At 43.8% G+C, this 20375-nt stretch overlaps 1 protein-coding gene and 1 long non-coding RNA gene across 3 annotated transcripts; both read left to right on the forward strand.

Annotated features, from left to right (window-relative positions):
• The first annotated feature begins 130 nt into the window (after positions 1–130).
• LOC135423059 (uncharacterized) lies at positions 131–2616 on the forward strand. The gene is made up of 3 exons (XR_010434694.1): positions 131–504; positions 1675–1795; positions 2495–2616. It is a non-coding gene; the product is annotated as an uncharacterized LOC135423059 (long non-coding RNA).
• Positions 2617–4678: 2062 nt separating this feature from the next.
• On the forward strand, positions 4679–19473 carry NDE1 (nudE neurodevelopment protein 1). Of its 2 annotated transcripts, XM_064672896.1 has the most exons (9): positions 4679–4751; positions 9000–9129; positions 9682–9835; positions 12846–12994; positions 13316–13452; positions 14497–14673; positions 15725–15816; positions 16841–16977; positions 18096–19473. In XM_064672896.1, the coding sequence occupies exons 2-9, from the start codon at positions 9044–9046 to the stop codon at positions 18187–18189; spliced, it is 1026 nt and encodes a 341-aa protein (XP_064528966.1). In that variant the 5' UTR covers positions 4679–4751; positions 9000–9043; the 3' UTR covers positions 18190–19473. The 2 variants fall into 2 exon arrangements, with proteins under 2 accessions (XP_064528966.1, XP_064528967.1); XM_064672897.1 differs by lacking the exon at positions 4679–4751 and having other exon boundaries at positions 8832–9129.
• The last annotated feature ends 902 nt before the right edge of the window (positions 19474–20375 follow it).

A 20375-nucleotide genomic window follows, 5' to 3' on the forward strand; every position in this document is an offset into this window, starting at 1 on the left:
AAAGTGACGTTAACCACGAGTGCCCGCGCTTTGCTCCCCCGCGCCACGCGGCTCCCGGGGCGCTCCCAGCCCGGCACGACCCTCCCCGGCCCCACACCGAGCTCGGGCCGCGGCCGCCGCAGGGGGACGGCACGGGCCGTGCCGCGAGGGGCGCGGGAGCTGCCCGTCCCCACCGCAGCAGCCCCGCGCTGCCGGGGCCTGTCTCGGTGCCGTCGTGCCCGCCGTGCCCCCCGTCCCGGCTCACCCCGGCTCACCGGCCCCGCCGCCCCGGCCCCGGCCCGGCCCCGCCGGCCCTTTGTTGTCCTCCCTCCTCCTCCCGCTCCGCTCCTTCTGCCGTCGGGCGCCGCCGCACGCCGCAAACCCGCGCTGCCGCAAAAGGCGGCTGTCGTAACGCCCCGCGCCCGCCCCCTTTAACGCGGCGGCTTTAAATGGCCCCGGGGGCGTGAGGGGAAAACACACGGGAACCTCGTGGGAACTGCCAGCAGCGTTACAGACATGGCATCCGTGCGTATAAATGTCTAATGGGAGTGTCAGAGGGTGGACCAGGCTCTGCTCGGGGGTGGACAAGAGGGAACGGGCAGGAACTGATGCTCAGCAAGTTCCACCTGAACATGAGGAGGAACTTCATTCGGAGCACTGGAACAGATTGCCCACTGAGGGTGTGGAATCTCCCTCCCTGGAGATATTCCAAAACCGTCTGGGCACAATCCTGTGCCGTGTGCTCGGGGATGACCCTGCTGGACCAGGGAGAGGGGACCAAGAGACCCGCTGTGGTCCCTTCCAACCTTACACAGTCTGGGATTCTGTGACAGCGGGGTTTCACAGAATCTCAGAATCACAGGCTGGGGAAGCTTGGAAGGGAGTGATGGAGGAATGCAGAGTCCCCAGGGACAGAACAACACAAATCCTTATTTCCTTGACAACTGGTTGTTCAAATAGATTCAAGCAGAAACTAAAAGAGTATAAGGTTAAATAAAAACTTGGTGGTAGCTGATAGGATGGAATGTAACCTCACATTACATCAAATGATTATAATGCCAAAACAGACACCCCCGGAGGAAATTTGTGCATGTAAATGAAAGTATAATGAACTGGACCAAGACTACCACATGTGCCATAAGACTTGCATTATATGTGTTGTGATTTAAGCCCAGCTGGAAATTAAGCACCACTCTCAACCTCCCTCTCTCCACCCAAGCCCGATGGAATGGGGAGGAGAATCAAAGTAAAAGTTGTAGGTTAAGATAAGAACAGTTTAAAAACCAAACCCAAAGTGAAATACAGTAATAATTTTAAATTACAATAGTAATGATATTAAAAAGGGAAAGGCAACCCCCCCCCCAAACAAGTGATGTGCAACACAATTGCTCACCACCTGCTGACTGATGCCAGACCCCCCTCCCCAAACCCAGATTGGTCCCCTTTCCAGGTAACTCCCCCCAGTTTGTATACTGGGTATGATGTTCTGTGGTGGGAATACCCCTTTGGCCCATTCATGTCACCTAGTCCCTCCCAGGTTTTTTTGTGCACCTCCTCAGTGACAGAACATGAGACATAAAAAAACCCAAGGAGTCCTTGACTAATGATAAACACGACTTAGCAAAAACCCAAACATCAGTGTGTTATCAACACCATTCTCATTCTGATTCCAAGACTTCTCTTGTGTTTCCACAGGCACAGCCCTGTTTCAGAAGTCTCTTCCTTCAGAAGTCTGGGCTGAAGTGCAGCCAATCCATATCATCCAAGCTGGGCTTGTTCCTTGGCATGAGGGCAGCTGAGCCCCTCAGGGAGTGAGGTGAGTGACAGAGCTTTTTGGTGGCTCAGTATATTTTAAGTGACATCGTGGTAGCAGGCTAAGCTGGCATTTTACCTTGACCTTTGCCTAACAGGTTGCAGGCAGCAGCAAGGTGAAGTCTTGGTGACAATGGTCACAGCTACAGCCAGTGTTGCCCCTGCTGGTGGGGTCACTGGGGGTGTAACTGCTGTGTGCCAAGGCTGTGAGTGGTGCTGTGCTCTGCTGTGCTTAACAAGCCAGTGCTATCAATGAGCATTTGACAGTTTCATCAACAGATTAGTCAGTTCAAGACATCAGAAGGTTTTTAAAGTAGTGAGAATCTATTTCTTGCTTAAGCATGTGCAAATCCATATACAGACTGCAGAGAATTATATAACATCTTTAAAGAGACAGAAATAGGTTTCATTGATGTTAAATACTTGCTCTTCAGTGATAGCAATATTTCCATGTGATATTCTAGTACATGTTTGTCACATCTTGTTATGGGTAATCCATTTGAAAAAAAAAAAAAAAGTTCAGTAGTTTACAGTGACAATTGATGAGAAGTTCCTGTTCCATCAATAGGTTGGGTGGTTCTGTGGTGAGTTATTTAATTCTTGCAGCAAAGCAAGTATTTTTTCCCATAAGAAGGTTATTGCCCAAAGATAAGGTGTTGCAACCTTACCAGAACTTACAGTCTATACATTTTTGTCCACTTAGCTTTCATGGAAGAATCAGTATGGCCTTTTCATCAAAACAACCAGCACATGAATCCTGGCACCACAAAGATCTGCCAGTTATTAATTATTAATCAGCAAACTAAAAATAAATGCATAAAATAATCTCTTCTGCTCATTTTGAAATAGCCAAGTGTTCTCGTTCTTCTGGCAAAGAAGGCAGTCAGAGTGGTTACAGTAACCTTTGTTTTAAAAAGATATTTATTGCTGGTGTACAGCAGTGCCCCCAGTAGTGCCTCTGAGCCCCTGGCATTTGTTAGGGTGCTGTTACAGTGTTTCAGAATTGGATGAGGGGCTCTCAGCGTCCTCTGAAATGTCAGAAGTTTTGCTGTGTTTTACAAGTACTTCAAGATGAGAAATATTAAAAATAGTCAGGCATACCTTTGATATCATCTGTGAACTCACACTGTCCTCAAACATTTGCTTGAAGTGTTGAAGTAAAATGTCCTTTGTCCCAAACTTGTGAACAATGTATAATTTTTTTAATTACTGGGCACATACTACAATAGTATGTGGCTTATTTCCTGCAACTTATCCAATAATAAAAACATTCTCGAGTAATGACAGAACTGCAAGTACTATTAACCCAATTTCTTAAATACATAATTTAGTTTTCTCTTCATAGTTGTATAATAGTTTGTCTCCATTTAATTCTGCTGAACATCTGACCTGAAAAATATAAGTTTTACTCACCCTTTTCAGTTAAAGTTATTTTGGCTATGGACAGATTTCTTTTAGTGGAATATAGTGTGCATCCACTTAGTTGCTGTGGCAGCCTTGTTCTACAAAGTCTTTGGAAGAGACATATTCCCAGTTTAGACAAGTCTTTTCAGAGTCAGACTGTGCTCCAGGCCTGGTATTGCATCACAGCAGTAAATGAAACTGGGATTAGGACTCCTGCACGTGGCTGTCTCTCATCCAGCAGTTTGGGAAGCTGCTGCTGGGTGTGAGGTGATACTGGGTGACGCACGGCCGTGCCTGTGTGGGCTGGAGCGATACACGTGTGATAATTTGTGCTTTGGTTTTGACTCAGGAAACAAATGCCAGGCAGACTAATGAGCAAATGTTTGTGTACACGGTCGGTAGGAACACACCTGGGCACTTGAGAAAGCCTCTGCCTACCTCTGTCCCTCTCCTATCAGTCCTGCGTGTGAGGGCACGGCAGGGAATCCACGGGCTGCAGTGGATGGGCTGCGGCTCTGCCCCAATGTCTGCAGGAGCTCCATTCCCCTGCGGGTGCCTGCGGCTCATTTTCTGGAATGGTGACATCATGCTGAGATGTAGATGAGTGGAAGTGTCTAATATTTCATAGACTGCTTTGTCCTTGCACCATGTGCTTCAGCGACACAGAAACTTGTCCTTGTGGTTGGGAAAAGGGGACTTTGGTCTAAGGATGTTGTGCTGGCATTAAAAATAGTTACAGGTGCTGTCTCACTGCTTGCTTTTCCAGCAGAGGCCTTTGGAATTAAAAAAAATAATAATAAAAAAAGTTGATGTAAAGCTTTTCCTCCTTTAGGACATTCCAAGGCAAATCATGTCTTTAAAATTATGCTGTTGCTGGCATGTTTACACCGGTTTACACAGTTAACACCTCAGAAGATGCAGCCCCTGGTACCCACTGTAGATCCTGGAACACTGACAAAGGGGGTTTGGTGCTGCCAGGACCGGGAGCAGGACTGGGAACGGGAACAGTTGGGAACAGGACCAAGATGGGGAATGGGAACAGGATCAGGAATGGGAACAGGATCAGGAATAGGACCAGGATCAGGATCAAGATCAGGACCAGGAACAGGATCAAGATCTTGAGCAGGACTGAGACAGGAATGGAATCAAGATAAGGATCAGGATCGAGATCAGGATCAGGAATGGGACCAGGAATGGGAGCAGGATCAAGACCAGGAACGGGATCGGGACCAGGACCAGGACCAGGACAAAGATCAGGACCAAAGCCAAGATCAGGACCAGGATTAGGACCAAAACCAAGATCAGAACCAGGATCGGGACCAGGGCCAGGATCAGGACTAGGACCAGGATGGGGATCGGGCTCAGGGCCAGTGCCCAGCCCGTGCCCGCCCCCGGCGCCTTTTGAAAGTCACCAAAGTTTCCAAACCTTTCCAAACGGCGTCCCGGCGGCGCTGATTGGCGGAGCGGCGCGCGGCACGTGACCGGCAGCCAATGGGGTGGCGCTGCCCGGCGGGGGCGGAGCGGCCGCGGTGCGGGCGGTGGGAGCTGCGGGAGCGGTGAGAGCGGGGCCCGGGGTCGGGAATGGGATCGGGAATGGGGGACAGGGACCCCGCACCCTGCCCCTCACCGCGCCCCGCCGTGCGCACCTGAACCTCCTGCGGGGGCTGGCGGGGAGGGGAGCGGAGCGTGGGAGCCGTGCCCGCTGGTTTCGCTCCCTCCCGGCTTCGTGCTCCGCATGGGAATGGGGAGCCCCGAGCGCTGCCTCGCTGACCTCTTGGCTTGCAGCTGGAAACGTAAAGGTCAGGCGTTCCAGGACAGAACTGCGGAGTTTGCTTCGACAGTATCGGAGCTGCGCTGGTAACTGAGAAGGGCTGTGCTGAATTCAGCCCTTTGGCAGAGAAGAGCCCGGAGAAGCTGATAACTCTTCAGTGCTGGCTGTGGGATTCTGTAGTAATCCGTGACCTCCCCCTTTTCTTTCTCTCTTGTGGTGATTTTCTTTTGTATTGCTTAAACAAAAGAAAATAGGCCCTTGTGTTACAGGAGGACCCTTTCAAGGGGACTGTTTTAAGCAAATGTAATTTTCATAGGATGGGAAAGCAACTTTTCAGGAGCACAGAGGGAGTTTGTTTTGGTTTACAGTTTGGAAAATATGTCTAACTAGGAGCTTCATCATCTCCGTCATGGATAATTCAGTAGTATTTGTGGTACTATTTTACTTTTTAATTCCAGTATGAATTTCTTTGACTCAGACCATCAGGCATTGCTACAAAGATAGGCCAACATTGTTCACCAAGCTAAAATGTTCTTTTGTTAAAAAAAAGGTCCAGTATCAGGGTTGTTTTGAGTCCTTTGTTTTAGAACTGAAACAGAATCTAAGTTGAGGCCATCATGAGTTTGGGTGAACTCAGAGTGTGATTTCCAAATTGGAGTTCCTTCACTAGTTTTGTGTGTGGCTTTTCTTGATGTTTTTTTTCCCCTTGGGAATTTTGCAGTTCTGCTCTCACTTGTATGAAGTTGTTTCCTGCAAACATTTATGCTGTAGTATTTTTCTCCTTGCAAAAGTCCGGTCCCCACCCATGAACTCTTCCACTTCCTGCATGATGTAGTGGGTTTGTAATGCCTGGGACGAGCCCTCGTTCTGCCTGCACTCAGGAAATCTGGCCAGATGTCTCTTCTGGCTTCATGTGTGCAAAAACAAGTAAGGTGCAGCCAGTGTGTGCCTGTTACAGACTGTGACTTTCTTTCCTTGCTTTTTTCCAGTGTTTAACAAAGCATTTCTAAAACCTCCTTCACCCCCCCTTGCCCTCTCTGCTTTTGTAGTGAGCCTAGACAATGAGGAATTCCTAATTACTTTCTCTTCAGGCATTTTGTGTGTTGTCTCCAACTTGTTAAAAATCCAGCAGAGAAGGCAGCAGGGGAAAAACAGAGTCGGAGCCCTAGCCTTTTTAAAAGAAGTTTACAAATTACGTGGTTCTTGCACTCTTTTTAAGACAAATTTCAGAAAAAAATTTAAAAAGATGTAATACTTTGTCTAAAACTTGGAAATTTCTCTTCAGTTTAAGTTTCTATTTTGCATCTTCATTTAGTTTGAAAATCCCTGTGAACTAGGATGTAGTGCAGGTGTACAGGGAAACTAATAGGTCTTTTGTTGCAGGCAGAAAACATTTGCCTGTGGCTCTGGAATAAGTACCAGTCCACAGTCCTTCCATGTATTTGCAGTTCAAAAATTAATTTTAAATTACAAGTACTATTTAGTAATGGTAACCGTGAAACAGAGTGTACTCTTAATGGATGACACCCTCAGTGGGTCAATAATCTCATGTTTACAAAGACATCCCTAGAAACCGGAGGGCACGGCACCTTTTGTGCTTCTGTGAACGTTAACAAGGTTCTGTGACAGTCTTACAGATCTTGTGGCTCAGTTAAGGGAAGTTCTTCTCTGTGTGACCAGACAATCTTAGAAAATATGAATTAGTACTGTTTTTTACTTCTTCCAAAGTGCAGTATAAAAACACAAGTCAAAGCCAGATATGAGCATATTCAAGGTTTTGAGGACGATGGGAGCTGTGTCTTTTGGTTCCAAAAGGTTGTTTGAAAGCTTTTGGGAGCAAGATGTTTTGCACTACACCTTTATCTTGTCTGAATTATTTTTGTGGACTGTCCAAACACAGATATGGGATTTATTATAACTTTTTGGATTTTTTTCTTTGCAAGTGTGCTGCAGGGATTGGGGGGTATGTGTACACAGTGCTTTGAGCATAAGAACGTGCTTATTAACATCAAAGGCACTTTCAGTTCGCTTAAAAATAACAGAGTAGATGTGTCATAAACTATCCTAGGTCAAGAATGTTAATTATGCTTGGTCGTTATTTCCTTTTTAATGGTCAAGAGTACTATTTGGAAAATCACTCCTCCTTACTCATACTCCTTTTCCTCTCTATTTTTTTTCCCCAGTTCATACTTCTTTAAATACAGAGACCAGCAGCCTTGAGACTTCATGCTGGAAGTGTGTCAGTACACCACACAGTGGCTTTGCTTGTGAGAAGGAAGACATGTGGCTTTGTCTAATGAACGTTTTGTGTCAAATGATTATAAAAACTAAAGCTTAGTAACTTTTCCCCTCACCTGGCAGCTCCCTTTCTAAATAATATTGTGATTTCTGTGAGTGTGTAGCTGACACTGTGCATTGAGGTGTGTGGGCACAGCCCACTCAGCTGTGACAATGTGCTCAATAATCTGATAATTGCTGGGCTGGGAAAAGGGCTGTGGCATTGCTTGGTAAGAATTGGACTTTAGGTTGCCAGACTACTTAGGGTACTTGATACTCTTTTCTGTAGGAGAGGTAAGAACTCCTTTGATTTCTCTCAGTGGAGTTATTAGATAGATGGCTGTTAATCCTGTTTACACCAGGGGATTTTTGGAGGAGAAAATCTTGACAGAGTTTATAAATAATTTTTTTTCCATTGAATTAAAGAGATGTGCAGTGGATGCACATTTTCTTTAGCTATGTCAGTAAGAATAGAAGGAAGGGCTGACATCTAAGTGGTCTTTGAAGGCTTTGGCTGTCTTTCTCTCCTTGTTCCATCAGGATTAGTTCTTGGAAATGTTTTACTCCATAGAACTGAAGCAGAAACTTGGTAGAACTGTGTTCCTTCAGTCATTAGATTTTAGTGATACAGTTTTCTGACAATTGCATTGTCATTAATTGTTCGATTCCACCTTTATTTGCCTTTCTTGATTCAATTTGGTTTCTCTTAAATTGTCTGTGTGGAATCTTTGCCACACCCAGGGTTGGACATGGGCAGATTATGCAGAGCACTAGGTTTGGTGTTTCTCTGTTGTTAAGACTAAATATAAAATGTTATAAGACTCATATAAAATGATATTTGCTACTGATCCATTTATTAGAGTTCATCATGCACATCATAGGGCATTTATTTAGTTGTGTTGTTTTGATACTTAAGTCTTCAAGTGGGAGTGACCACCCTGAGGTTCCTGATTCTCCTGTGGCTCTTTCATGTGTCATTCCCATTTGGGACTGTGTCCTGTGACTGGGTTTATGCTGGCACAGGGACAGCTGGATGGTCTGGATTGCACACTGGGTTGCTGCAATCTATCTGCATACCTAACCCAGCCAGGTGCTATTCTGCCAGAACCTCTGGGGAGCTTTTATCCTCGCTTCTCTGGGAATTTCAAGAGCTCCCTTCTCCCATGGCTCTCTGAGGTATCCATATGTATTGTAGCTTTCAGGCATACATGGGCTGTGATATTTCAGATTTAAAGGTGGGTAGCTTTGTCTGTGTTGACCTAGGGAGAAATTTTTCATGTGTCCAGCAGTTCTGTCCACAAAAAGCTTTACATGTTCCTGGAAATGTTAACACAGGAAATCAGTATCTCTGAGTACCTTATCTGTGTCTCTTTAAAGTTTCTGTTTAATTTCATGCTAAGTGTCTTTAGGGTTGTTGAATTGCAGTGTCTTGGAGCTGAAGTTGTGCCTGAGATACCTTCTTTGCCTTTTGTTCTCTGTGCATTGGCACAGCTGCAGCTCAGGTTGGGGTTTGGTGCTCTGTGCTGTGCAGTCCGAGGGTGTGGAAGGTGCTCATGGCTGGGGATGTGGGGAAAGGGACCCGGGGACTCAGCAGGGGTTCTTTCCCATTTATGGTCTATCTGATGGTCCTGACAAGGCTGATCTTTAGTTTGGTCTCCAGGCAAGCAGTGACTGTGGGGCAGGAGGGGTGTTCTGCTCTGCAGCAACAAGGACTGGGGTAGCTCACTGCCTTAGGCTTGACCTTTTAATTTTCCAGGGAGGGAAAAATGAAACAGGAGTTTTAAACTTTGAGGACTCATCATGGAAGACTCAGAAGAACATCACTTCAGCTCAGTGGAGGAGGAAACCAGATACTGGAAAGATTTGGCTATGAAGTACAAGGAGTGGTAAGGCACTGGCTTCCTTCACTGGATAGGGTGCATGACACTGCGTGCAAGGAGGTCAACCAGGTGTTCAGACCTTTCATTGCTCCTTGTTCAGCTTGCCAGAGAATTGTTTCAGTAGAATTGTTTTCAGAATATGAGAGTACATTTCCTTCCATCTTTTCTCTCTGTTACTCACTTTTTATTGCTAATCAATAATGGCTTTGTTCGTATTTCCAAATAAATAACTGAACTGAATAACAGATTAAATGTGCAGATGGCAGGGGACAAATTACAAGCTAAAGGGATGTACACACACCTATAGTGTGAAGACAGACTTTGGGATTTTTCTGTTTATTTGGGATTTTTTAATTTGTTTACAAGTTCACTACATGCTTTCCATGCTCGATGGGGAAACATTTGCATATAGTTCTCTCTTGCTATTGAATAGATATGTTGGAGAAGGGCACAGAGCCTTCTGTGTTAAGGGGCAGTATTTTTTTTACCTTGAGTGAACAAGAGATATTTTTTTCGTTGTTCATTATGATGAGCTCTGTTGCTGGAATTGCTCTCTAGTGCTGAGAACACACAGGAGGAACTGCGTGAATTCCAAGAAGGGAGTCGAGAGTATGAAGCTGAACTGGAGACTCAGCTGCAGCAAACAGAGTCCAGAAACAGAGACCTTCTGTCAGAAAACAACCGTCTGCGGATGGAGCTGGAGTCAGTGAAGGTAAGAGGGGATGGTGCCCATAGAATGTGTACATCCAGAGTGCAGAGGTGTGGGACAGGCACGTGCAGATTCAGCCTGGCTTGTGGAAAAGCTTCAGCATTACCGAGAAACTGAGCAGAAAACTGCAGAAAGGAAAAGCTTGAAAAATTAAGAAATACCAATGTGATTTCTGCTTTGAGGGTTCTGGATTCCTTGGTGGTGTTCCTGCACCCCTGTTCACAGGTTGTGGCTTTGTGTCAGGATAGATTTCAGATGGGAGAAAATTGTTCACAGTAGAGTGGAGACTAAGCATGAACATAACAGAGCTGCTGCTCTATTCCTTCTTCTGTCTATTTAATGCTTTTGTTTGTAGCTTTCTTGCTGTCTGCGTTACACAGGCACAGATAATATTGCAGAACAATCAAAACACAAACACTGCAGCTGTGTTTTTGCATTACCTAAGAAAACTCAGAAGTTTTAAACCCTTTTTACATAGTCGTGTATTTATTATCTGGCATTCCAGATAAGCTGGGAAGCAGCAGCCAGTGGGTAACCCATAGAACTGAGAGTCATAAAACAGTTACAGTCCTGTTTTTTTTACTGAATCTATCAGTACTTGGGGAAAAATAAGTTATCCTCTTCTACACTTGGTTGGCCTTCTGTGAATTGAAGAACCAGCAGGAAGGCATTAACTTCCAGAACTATAAAACATAAAGGATATGAACTTATTGAGATGGAACTTCTTACCATAGTGACTTAAGAAATAATGAAGCTATCTAGGGTATGTAGAGTGATGAGTGCCTCATTTCAGTCTCATCAAAGGTGCTGCTAGTCCTCTGTGCTGGTTGGCAGGTTTAGGAAATACTACTATATTTTTTAAAATTTGGAAAAAAATTGTCACTGAAATTGGTGTGCCTTTTCAAAGTTGGATTCTAGGCCTTTTGCTTACAGAGTGAGTTATAGTCACTCAAGAAACACAACACAGTATTTTGTAGGGCTGGATTGATCTCTGTGGAAGCAGAGATTAATGTAATTACACTTCTTCTACTCAGTTGGATGCAATAATGAGCTAATGGGAGTGAAGGTATTTGTATAAAGGATTAATCACCGGATGAATCCATGTTTGCAATGCCTTTTGTTTAAACTGTTTTACAAATTACCGTCCTAAGGAAATACTCTTAAATTTGAGGCAGATATCCTGTCCCTCTAGCACCAACTTAGCAATTCTCCCCCCCTGCTGCTTTTTGATAGCAAGACCTCCAAAGTTTGTTTCTTGTATTTGTTATGTTGCATTGATCTTTGTTCTTGTTGTTGAAGTGACTGAGCAGTATTAAATGTTGTGTGTGTTGTATGGAGTATTGGTCTGCTGTTCCACGTAGCCACATAAACCTATGGAAGCTGATGGGTTTGGGGAGAAGACAAAAGTTGGACAAAAATAAAGCCTATAGTTCATTGGATGGAAGAGTAGCTGGGATGAGAGGAAGGGACAATGGACCAGCCAAAGCAGTTCAGAATGAAAATAGTAGGAAACAACATATAACTCAGAAAGTGAAGGGTAGCCATATTTGAGAAAATCTGAAATTATTCTTCATAGTAGATAAACGTATTTTGCTTGAAATAAACCATTTAACAATTGGCTATTCATGCAGCCTGAAAACTGCAGTAACAGCCTGTGGTGAAGGAACAGAGCCACCATTGAGGGCCAGATCAGCTGATAGTTTATTACAATTGGCTAAAAACAAAGACCCAGACCTTGCAGTTCTGGTCTTTTATCTAAATCAATTCAAGAGCAAAGCATTTATCTCGAAGCTATTGAGCAGCAGTGTTAACTGAGCCCATCAAGGGTTGGTGTCTGCATCTAGGTCAGCACTGGTGAACTTTGCCAGGCCCACACAGCTTGTGGCTTTGAGCTAACCAGCCTAATGTGTGTGTGCTTGCTCCCCCCTCAGAAACCAGTGGTCACACTACTTAAAATCTAATGGAAATAATGCTTTGGAGGGTTTGTTTAGAGAGTCCTGAGTAGCTAGTTGGAAGTAATCTGCCTCTTGGAGGCTCTTAACTGAGCTTCAGAGATCCAGAATTATAGCAGTGTCACCACACTGTAATAAAATAATTTCTTAATTGAGAATGGGTATCTCTTTCCCTCCTCCTTGTCTGTGCATTTATGTGCTAAAATAGCTGTCTTCAAATTACCATTCACTAGACTGTGTGCCGTGGTTTTCAAATTCCAGTGCATGCATTTGTTTTCAGTGACTTCAAGTGTTTTGTACTTAAATTGGGGATGGAGAGCACTTCAGGAATGCTGCTTATACAGCAATCTTGGCATGTTGAAGTGGTCTGATAGCAAGTTGGTGGAGTATGAAGTGTCATAATAGACAGTGTGCTGTGAAGCTTTCCCTGTCAAGTGCTGTGGAACTAACCCCATATACAGTGGCAGTGCAGGAGAGAGAGATCTAATGTAGAAGCTAAGCCTTCCTCTTCGCCTGTGCCTCTCTTAAATGTGCCCTTGTGTACATGCTATAAAGGGAGACAGAGTTTGGTTTAGGTTCACATCCCAAGTATAACTCTGAACCTGCTTTGGGCTAATAAAACCCTGGGGGAAATGCAGAATCTTGCTGATTCCACAGCAGCATGTGACAGTGTCACGCTTGGATTTTTTTCTTCCTGTTATTTTGGCTCATAAGTACTTCATATCAGAGTTGAAAATTCTCTTGCATCCTGCTTTGTGTATTGCTAAAACTCTTGGGGCTCAGAAATTATGCTGAGTTGTGCTGTCTGGGAGGGGCAAGGAATGGCCCTGAGTTGTGAGGATCAGGGAATGTTCCCCAGCACCGTTGTTTGATAAGGAGTGCCAGGAAGAGCTCTTGACTGCTGGCAGCTCAAAAGTATGTGAGCAATTGGCTTTGTTGGAATTTTATCGTATCTAAAGGGATAAAAAACTTCAGAACATCTGCCTTTAAAGGAGCTCAGACAAGGGCACAGAAAGAGAACATGTGTTGCTAAGTGTGCTGTTTGATTTGCCTTTGATTAGGAAAAGATTGAAATGCAGCATTCAGAAGGATACAGGCAAATCTCTGCGCTGGAAGATGACTTGGCACAGACAAAAGCTATTAAAGATCAGCTTCAGAAATACATTCGAGAACTTGAGCAAGAAAATGATGACTTGGAAAGAGCAAAAAGGTGACCCATTTTCTGTGTTTTCTTTTTCTACCTCTGTTCTGTCCTGAGGTGGAAAACAGCTGTTTGTGGTACTGTGCCCATTAGCATGGCCATTCTGAACTAATCACTGAAGTGATGATTGATAGCAGATGGGAAATGTGATAAATTTATTTTTCCCCTTCTGCTCCCCCCACTGCACTCTTCCATATCTCACAAGCTAAAATAAAAAATAATAATAAAACAAAGCAAACCAAACAAAAATGCAACGGTATCCCTTTTCTTCTCAGTGAGGACATCCTCTATGTTCTTGAAGATAGTAACATCTTGTGCACTCTTTTTCAGAGCCACTATAATGTCTCTGGAGGATTTTGAGCAACGTTTAAACCAGGCTATTGAAAGAAATGCTTTTCTGGAGAGTGAGCTGGATGAGAAGGAAAACCTTCTGGAGTCTGTGCAGCGCCTGAAAGATGAAGCTAGAGGTTAGACAGAAATTACCTGTGTCTTTCCCTTGGCCCCCTCCTGGCTTGTAGCTGTTCAGTCCTCTCTATATTATCTCAGAGCTTGGTTTTTAAGTTTACATCTTTAAAACCTGCTATCTGAAATGTAGAAGCAAGTAAGGAAACTTAAGACTGTTCCACTCCCACTCCTTGAACTCCTGACCTTGTTCCAGAGCAGATCACAGCAACAAAAGTCTATTCCAGCCTTCTCCTAATCTGTGATCATGCTTCAGGGCCTTAGGGAGTTGAAAAGAGCCAGTCCAGCTGGGGCATGTGCTGCTCTGGCTGCCTGTAACACGTGAAGGTCAGCTCTAATATGCACTAACCTTATTGTTTCCTGGCCTGTTAAAAGGGGAGTTATTGAAGCACTAATGGGGAAGTGAAACAGGAGGGCTGTGACTGACTTTTGGTTGCCTTGGAATAGCCTCACGTGCTGGCTTCTTGATAACTGTCAATAAGGCTGGGTGAGAAGAGAGAGACCTTGGAGCTGGAGAAATGTCTATTTTCAGAACTTGGATTCTGTGCCCTTGAGTGGTATCCATAATCTACAGCCAGGCTGTGGGACAGAAGTGCTCCATCCCTTGGTTAGATAACTGTGTAGCTTCCACCTGGCCTCAGCTCAATTTTTTTTTCATGTGGAAACCAGGCTAGAAAAGGGTACAATAGGTGGGATCTCAGCCTTGCAGGGAGCTGGAGTGTAGCCAAAGTGTGCCAAGTTGCTGAGCCTCAGACTTGATGTGCCTCTGCTTACCAGCCTGTAACTTTGGGAAAGGAGTTAATTCCCTGTCTCTAGGGGAGCCTTGTAAAGAGTATGAAAATGAAAGCCAGGTAGTAGCAACTGAGCTAATAATACCAAAACATCTTGAGCCACAGTCCTAGAAAGGCCTTTAGTTATCATCCAGATTTTGAAGGTATGCCTGGAGTAGTCTTTACAAGCATAAGTGACTTGACTTCACCTCCATGAGCAAAAGATTATCTGGGTGGATACATACTCCAAAGGCTTGCTTTGTGTTGCTTCCTTCACAGACCTGCGCCAAGAGCTTGCAGTGCAGCAGAAACAGGAGAAACCCAAAACACCGATGCGGGCGACCCTGGAAGCAGAAAGAACAGACACTGCAGTTCAGGCTTCCTTGTCTGTGCCTTCAACCCCCTCCCTGCGCCGGACACCCATCAGCATCCCCACCCCTGGGACGTTTAGGAGAGGTGACTGACAGGGAACCAAAAATACTGTTTGATGCTCTCATTTTTACTATAGTTTGTGGTGAAAGGAGGAATGAAAAGAAGGGAAGAGGGTTTAGTGTTTCAGTTAAATACACCTAAATCCAATCACCATGGTCTGTGTATTCGTAGACTGATTTTTGGAGTTTATTCGTGGGCTATTCATTTCCATTTGACTTGCACTGTCCAGTAATAATAATTGTGAGGGGTAAGATGAGCTATTGGGACTTTACTGTTGGTTCACAACTGTCCCAGAGATGTTGGTCTAATTTAGGGGAAAGGTTTTAAAAGCCTGTGTGATCTTTTAATGTCACACGTTACTCTCTCAGAGAAGACAATTCAAGTAAGTGCTCTTTGAGAGAGACTTTTTTTTCTCTCTGGAACAGCAGAACACTGGCAAGTCATCCAATCTGTCTTCACTAAATATCTCTACTTTCAGGTCAATTATATTGTTACTTATTTTTTGTGAGCATTGATTGTTTCTATATTTCAAACCTCTCACACTAATTCTCCTTAATTTAAAAGCCAGAAATGTGTGTAACTGTTCATGCATAAAGTGCAGGGAGTTGTACTGTCACATTCTGATGATTTGATATTATAGCTCTGAGCACTAACAAAGTTTGTGGACTTCAGTATCCTTAACCTAAAATGATATGCTTTGTGTGAAGGAATTACTGTTTCTGTAGAAGTTAGAGGATTTGGAGATTTGTACTAAAATGGTAAATGATGATCCTCTGGGAGGACACATCCCTCTGGTCCCACTGCAGCAACAGAGACAGAGCAGGCTGGTAGAACAGATCTCTAGAAACCAAGCCACAACATGTCTAGAGACTTCATCTTAGTGTAATGAGCTGTCTCAGGAAGGCAGTGCTTCATATTCCTAATGGTATATGAAAGATCTGGAGGTGAGATACAAAAAGGTGAGGATATTGCTGTTTCCTCTGCTCTGTATGTTGATGTCAGGCTGTCTTCTGACTTCCAGTGTCAAGGCTTTTTTTTTTTTTAAATGAGTAACATTCTTTAACCTGCCCTGCAGGTCTGGAGGACAGTTATGGTGCAACCCCTCTCACACCTGCTGCGAGAATATCTGCACTTAATATTGTGGGAGACTTGCTGCGAAAAGTGGGGGTGAGTGATTTCCTGCCAGCCAAGGCTCCTGGAGAGGTGGAGCTGTTGGAAACTGCTGCCAGCACTATTTGTGCTGCTGTTCAGGGGAGACTGGAAAGAGTCTCCTGCCCCCAGGTTAGCTAAGCGTGGCCTTGAAATTGGCCTGGACTTCGTATGTTTCTGACCAACCCCCAAATAAAGATGGACCTTGCTCTGCTTTTCTAAGTTCTAATCCAGATGGGGATAAAATCTCCTCTACAAATTTCTGTAAGTGCACGTACAGAAAGAGTAAATTGGCATGAGGAAATTAAGAAGGGATCTGCTCCTGGAGAAGACAGAGATGAAAGAAGGCTGGTGCCTGCTGTCCAAAGGGCTTCTGCTGAAGTTTGCCTTGAGAGCCCAGTAGTCTTTTGAGCAAGGCCTAATGTCCTGTTAAGCTATAGTTTGATATTTAAGGTGATGCTCATGATGGAAGTTATCCCGTGACTCCTGTTTTCTTCCTTGTCCCTTGGTGCTGTGTTGTTACAAGCATTTGTATGACTGCTGGGCTGAGCTGCAAAACTGATACAGCTGAAAAGTAACTCACAATAAATGTGGAGTGATCTAGGAAGGGAGCATGTGGTGGAGAATAGGGTATCTCTGGCTCAGTTCCCTCTGGTGTACCACTTAATGCATACAGCCTGCTGTGTGTCTAGGGAAGCAGATAGTTCAGATGAACATTCAGTAATCTGAAAAGTGATGCCTGTAAGAAAGATGTCAAAATCTCCCTGAGGAAGCTGAAGATTTTGTGGTTATGCTGGTAAAGAGCATCAGCTCCCTACAGAAACAGAGATTTAGCTTTAGAGAGATGACTGTTTTCCTCTCTTCAAAAATTCAGAACTCATGTGGCACTGGGGTCAGCAGGTTCCACCGCTGGACAACTCATTCTTAAAGAAAGAAAAAAGCCCCCAGACCCACACACTTAATGCAGTTTTGGTGTGCCACAATGCCGTCTTCTGAAATAGAAGGGTGAATCTGACACTTGTCTCATGTGTGTTTAAATTAGGCTTTGGAGTCCAAACTTGCATCTTGCCGAAACTTCGTGTATGACCAGTCTCCAAACAGAACCTCGGTGTCCATGTACATGAACAGAGATGTCCTTGAAACGCGCCTGAGTCCTCACCCGCCCCTGTGTGACACAGGGTGAGTGCTGCTCTCTGCTGGTGTCTGACAACTGCTGGTGTTAGAACTTAGGGCCTGCTATTTAGTATTGAATCTTTGTTTTGGTAGAGACAGATTTGTTTCCAGAAGACGTGAAATTCAGTTTTTCAGGATTAGGATTTGAACATTTCAGATCAGTTTAAAATTGGAATCGCTAGTTGTCGAATTTCACAGATTAGCTGAAATCAGGTTTTGAATACTACAAATTCGAAGCAAATGCAAGATGTGTTTTATTATAAACCAGTGTTTAAAGGGGACAAACTCCAACAGAGGAGCTCTTGCTTATTGGCTCAATTTGTTTTGTGCTTGAAGTTCTTGTACAGGTGATGTCTCTGGAATGTTATGGCATGTAGGGACTTATCCCTTATCACAATTAAGACTCTCATTAATGGGAGAACTGGAGAAAAGGTAAATCATAGGTCCACTCAGTCAGAACACTTTACAGTTGCTAAGATATGTTTTCAAGGAGCAGCTGATGGGAACTAACGTTATTCAATTTAAGCATTTCTCTGAATGCTTGAACTGGTTGTCTTATTTTAAACAAATGAAGAAAAATCAGCAAGGTTATCACAAATTACAGTTCAGTGTCTGCTTAAACCCTGACAATCTTGTACTGCACATTCTTTTGATTCTCTTTGAATTAAGTGCCAATAGTACAGTTTGTTCCAGACTTAATTATTCATCTAGACCCTTGCACTGTGAGTACTGGTTTGTCCTGTCACCCAGTGCCCAGTGTTGTCGTGTGGAAAGAGTGTTCCACGTAGAACTATCTATCCAAGGGGAGAAACTTCATGGAATTTCCTACAAGAAAGCCTCAGGGGCTTACTTATTCATGCATCTGATTATATATCTACTGCTGTAATGCTAGAACTGAAATTCCAACACCTGTAAAAGATAGTGCTTGCTGCTCAAAGGGAAACAGAGCCCTGTGTTACAGTGGAAACTCAGCCCATTTAAGAAACAGGCTCACTTAGTGCTCAGAGTGCTGTTCTTTCATCTGTTGTTTCTCAAGCTGAGTGGTGTGCTCTGGAAGTGAGCAGTTGATTTGAAGTTGGTTACACTGAGCAAGAAATGCACCAACTCCTATTTTGTGTTTTCAGGTTGGCGAAACGCCTGGAGTTTGGAACACGGCCTTCAAATATTCCAGGACCAATGAGCCATCCCTCACAAAGTGTTGTCAAGATGCTGCTATGAAAAGCCTGGCTGGCTTTGGAAAAGGAAAAGAAAATGTATATTTCAAACTTTAGTTTTAAAGAGAATATCAATGAGCAAACAGGCAGCAGTCTCAGGGTAGGTGAGAACTGAACACAGAGCTACAATTGTCCTCCTGTGGCCTTGCCCAGTCTGGTGGGTGGGTAGTGTGACAAAGCAATGCTGCCTGGCACTGCAGGACTGAGAATTGCTTCCTGCATCAGCTGCTGTAAATAGCTCCTTGAAGGTTGCTTCTTTTGACACTGCCAAAGCCACTGCCCTTCTACCTACAGCAGAGACAGTATTCCCTATGCATCCCCTCAGGCTTTGGCTTTTGGTGTTCATACAGCACCAGGGTGTTCTGGCTTGAATTCTGCTTTCTATCGTGGGTGTTGTGTGCTGCAGTCACCCAAATGAGGGGAGTGTTTTTATGTGGAGAAAGGTGTATTTCTGCAGGGAAGCTGCTCAGCTCCTTGTGGGATATTTTGGTCCTAATGTTGCTGCACAAAACCCTGGCTCTGTAGTGGCAAGATGTTTCTGTAAGCAATGATTTGCCACTAAGAACAGGTCATGGTTAAATGTGAGACATTCCCAGTGCTGAGTGCTCAGGAGATCCCAGAGCAAGGTGAGGAACTTGAGAGTGACTTAACATATCTTTTTTTTTTCTTTCTGACCCATAAAGTCTAGCAGTTGTAGGAAGCCAGAGACCTGATTAAGTTTCTAGTTCTAACATCTTGACAGATGGGTTTTACTGCTTTACTAACTTCCCTTTATTAATGTGCCTTGGGTGTTAGTGATTTTTTCTTGTTTTATTTTTCTATGCGAATATATGCTTTCAGCTGTTACTAATATAGAAATGGTTTTTTAATCTGAAAAGTCTTTTATGCTAGACAAGTGTATATGAGTAGAGAATTATTTTTAAATTGGTTTTTTCCCCTGTAGAATATTACTGCATTTGAATTTGTTTTTCAAATGGAGTAGGTTCACTCACAGTGTTGATGTATTTTATGGAAGCCTCTACTTGCAAAAGTAATCATGACTAAACAATTTTTATGGTGTTTTTTTTGGGGGGGATGGGGAGAGCTTACTTGACAAAAGAATACATAAATGGGTTTGGTGTTTTTTTTGGTTTTGTTTGTTTGGGTTTTTTTAAAGAAAATGCTGTGAAAACAGCCACTGATGCATATTTCTCTGGAATATGAAATAACCACAGATCATTTCCATTCTTCAGTCCACCTACAAAGTTGGCTTAACTGGGGAGCAGAATAAAGTTTATTTTGAATGCTAGTTGTTGATGCATTTTGAGTTTTTCTTGCAAGTTGTTACTGTGGTTTGTACACAGAGGTTTGCTACCAGTTTCTCATCTGTTTCTGATCAATTAAGAGATATTGTTGATTTTGCTGAATCACGCAAAGATTTTCCTACATATCTTTCTTCTCATTCTTTCCTACCCTAAGGAATGTAAATATTGCCATAGCTAAAGATTCCTCTGGAATTTAAAGTGCTTACCATTGGCATTTCTCTCTCTTAAAATCTTTAACTCAGAATTTTTGTCCTCTCACACTGTTGCAGTTGGACAAGGGGCAATGCTATTGATAATCATCAAAATAATTTAGTCCAGAACAGTTGCCTTTGTAATGGTACAGAGAGGAACTTTTATTTGGGAGAGGAACTTTTGGTTCAGCTGCTGTTGCAGAAGGATACTTTCCTTTCTGTGGTGTTACCAAAGCAACTCTGACTCCCTGTTTTGTCACAAGCTTTGCGGAAGAGGGACTGGAACCTGAGTTTCTGAAGTGGTGGGGCAGTGCTTTGACCATCAGACCAATGTCTACCATTATGCTTGTGGATTTTCTAAAAGAATTCCTCTTTGAAGGGTTCCATGTTCAGTTTGATGGTTCTGCCTCAAGCATTGGTGCTTCAGACCATTTTATATGGAGTCTGACTTGCTTGGTCTCCTCGTTCCCACATGCAGGCTCCCAAAGTGTGTTTAACAGCCAGCTCTCAGGCATCTTTACAGAGCTGGGCTGTGTGCCTGAGCAAGCAGTGAAACAGTCTTATGTGAAGCTCCTCACCTCCCTTTGCTGCAGCTTGTCATCTTAGTTGCTCTAAATGGATTCCTCTTTACTCTTTCATGAGCAGAGACAATTCTCTGGGCTCTGAATTCTGCTGGCTAAACAGTGCCTAGTGTG

This window comes from Pseudopipra pipra, chromosome 16 (assembly GCF_036250125.1).
Source record: "Pseudopipra pipra isolate bDixPip1 chromosome 16, bDixPip1.hap1, whole genome shotgun sequence".
NCBI classification, from domain to species: Eukaryota; Metazoa; Chordata; class Aves; order Passeriformes; family Pipridae; genus Pseudopipra; species Pseudopipra pipra.

What these genes read in the sequence shown, in the direction of transcription:
- NDE1 (XM_064672896.1), top strand. Translation starts at nt 9,044, where the DNA reads ATGGAAGACTCAGAAGAACATCACTTCAGCTCAGTGGAGGAGGAAACC. An exon ending in GACTTGGAAAGAGCAAAAAG is followed by an intron (nt 12,995 to 13,315) that starts GTGACCCATTTT and finishes ACTCTTTTTCAG; the next exon opens with AGCCACTATAATGTCTCTGG. An exon ending in CCTGAAAGATGAAGCTAGAG is followed by an intron (nt 13,453 to 14,496) that starts GTTAGACAGAAA and finishes CTTCCTTCACAG; the next exon opens with ACCTGCGCCAAGAGCTTGCA.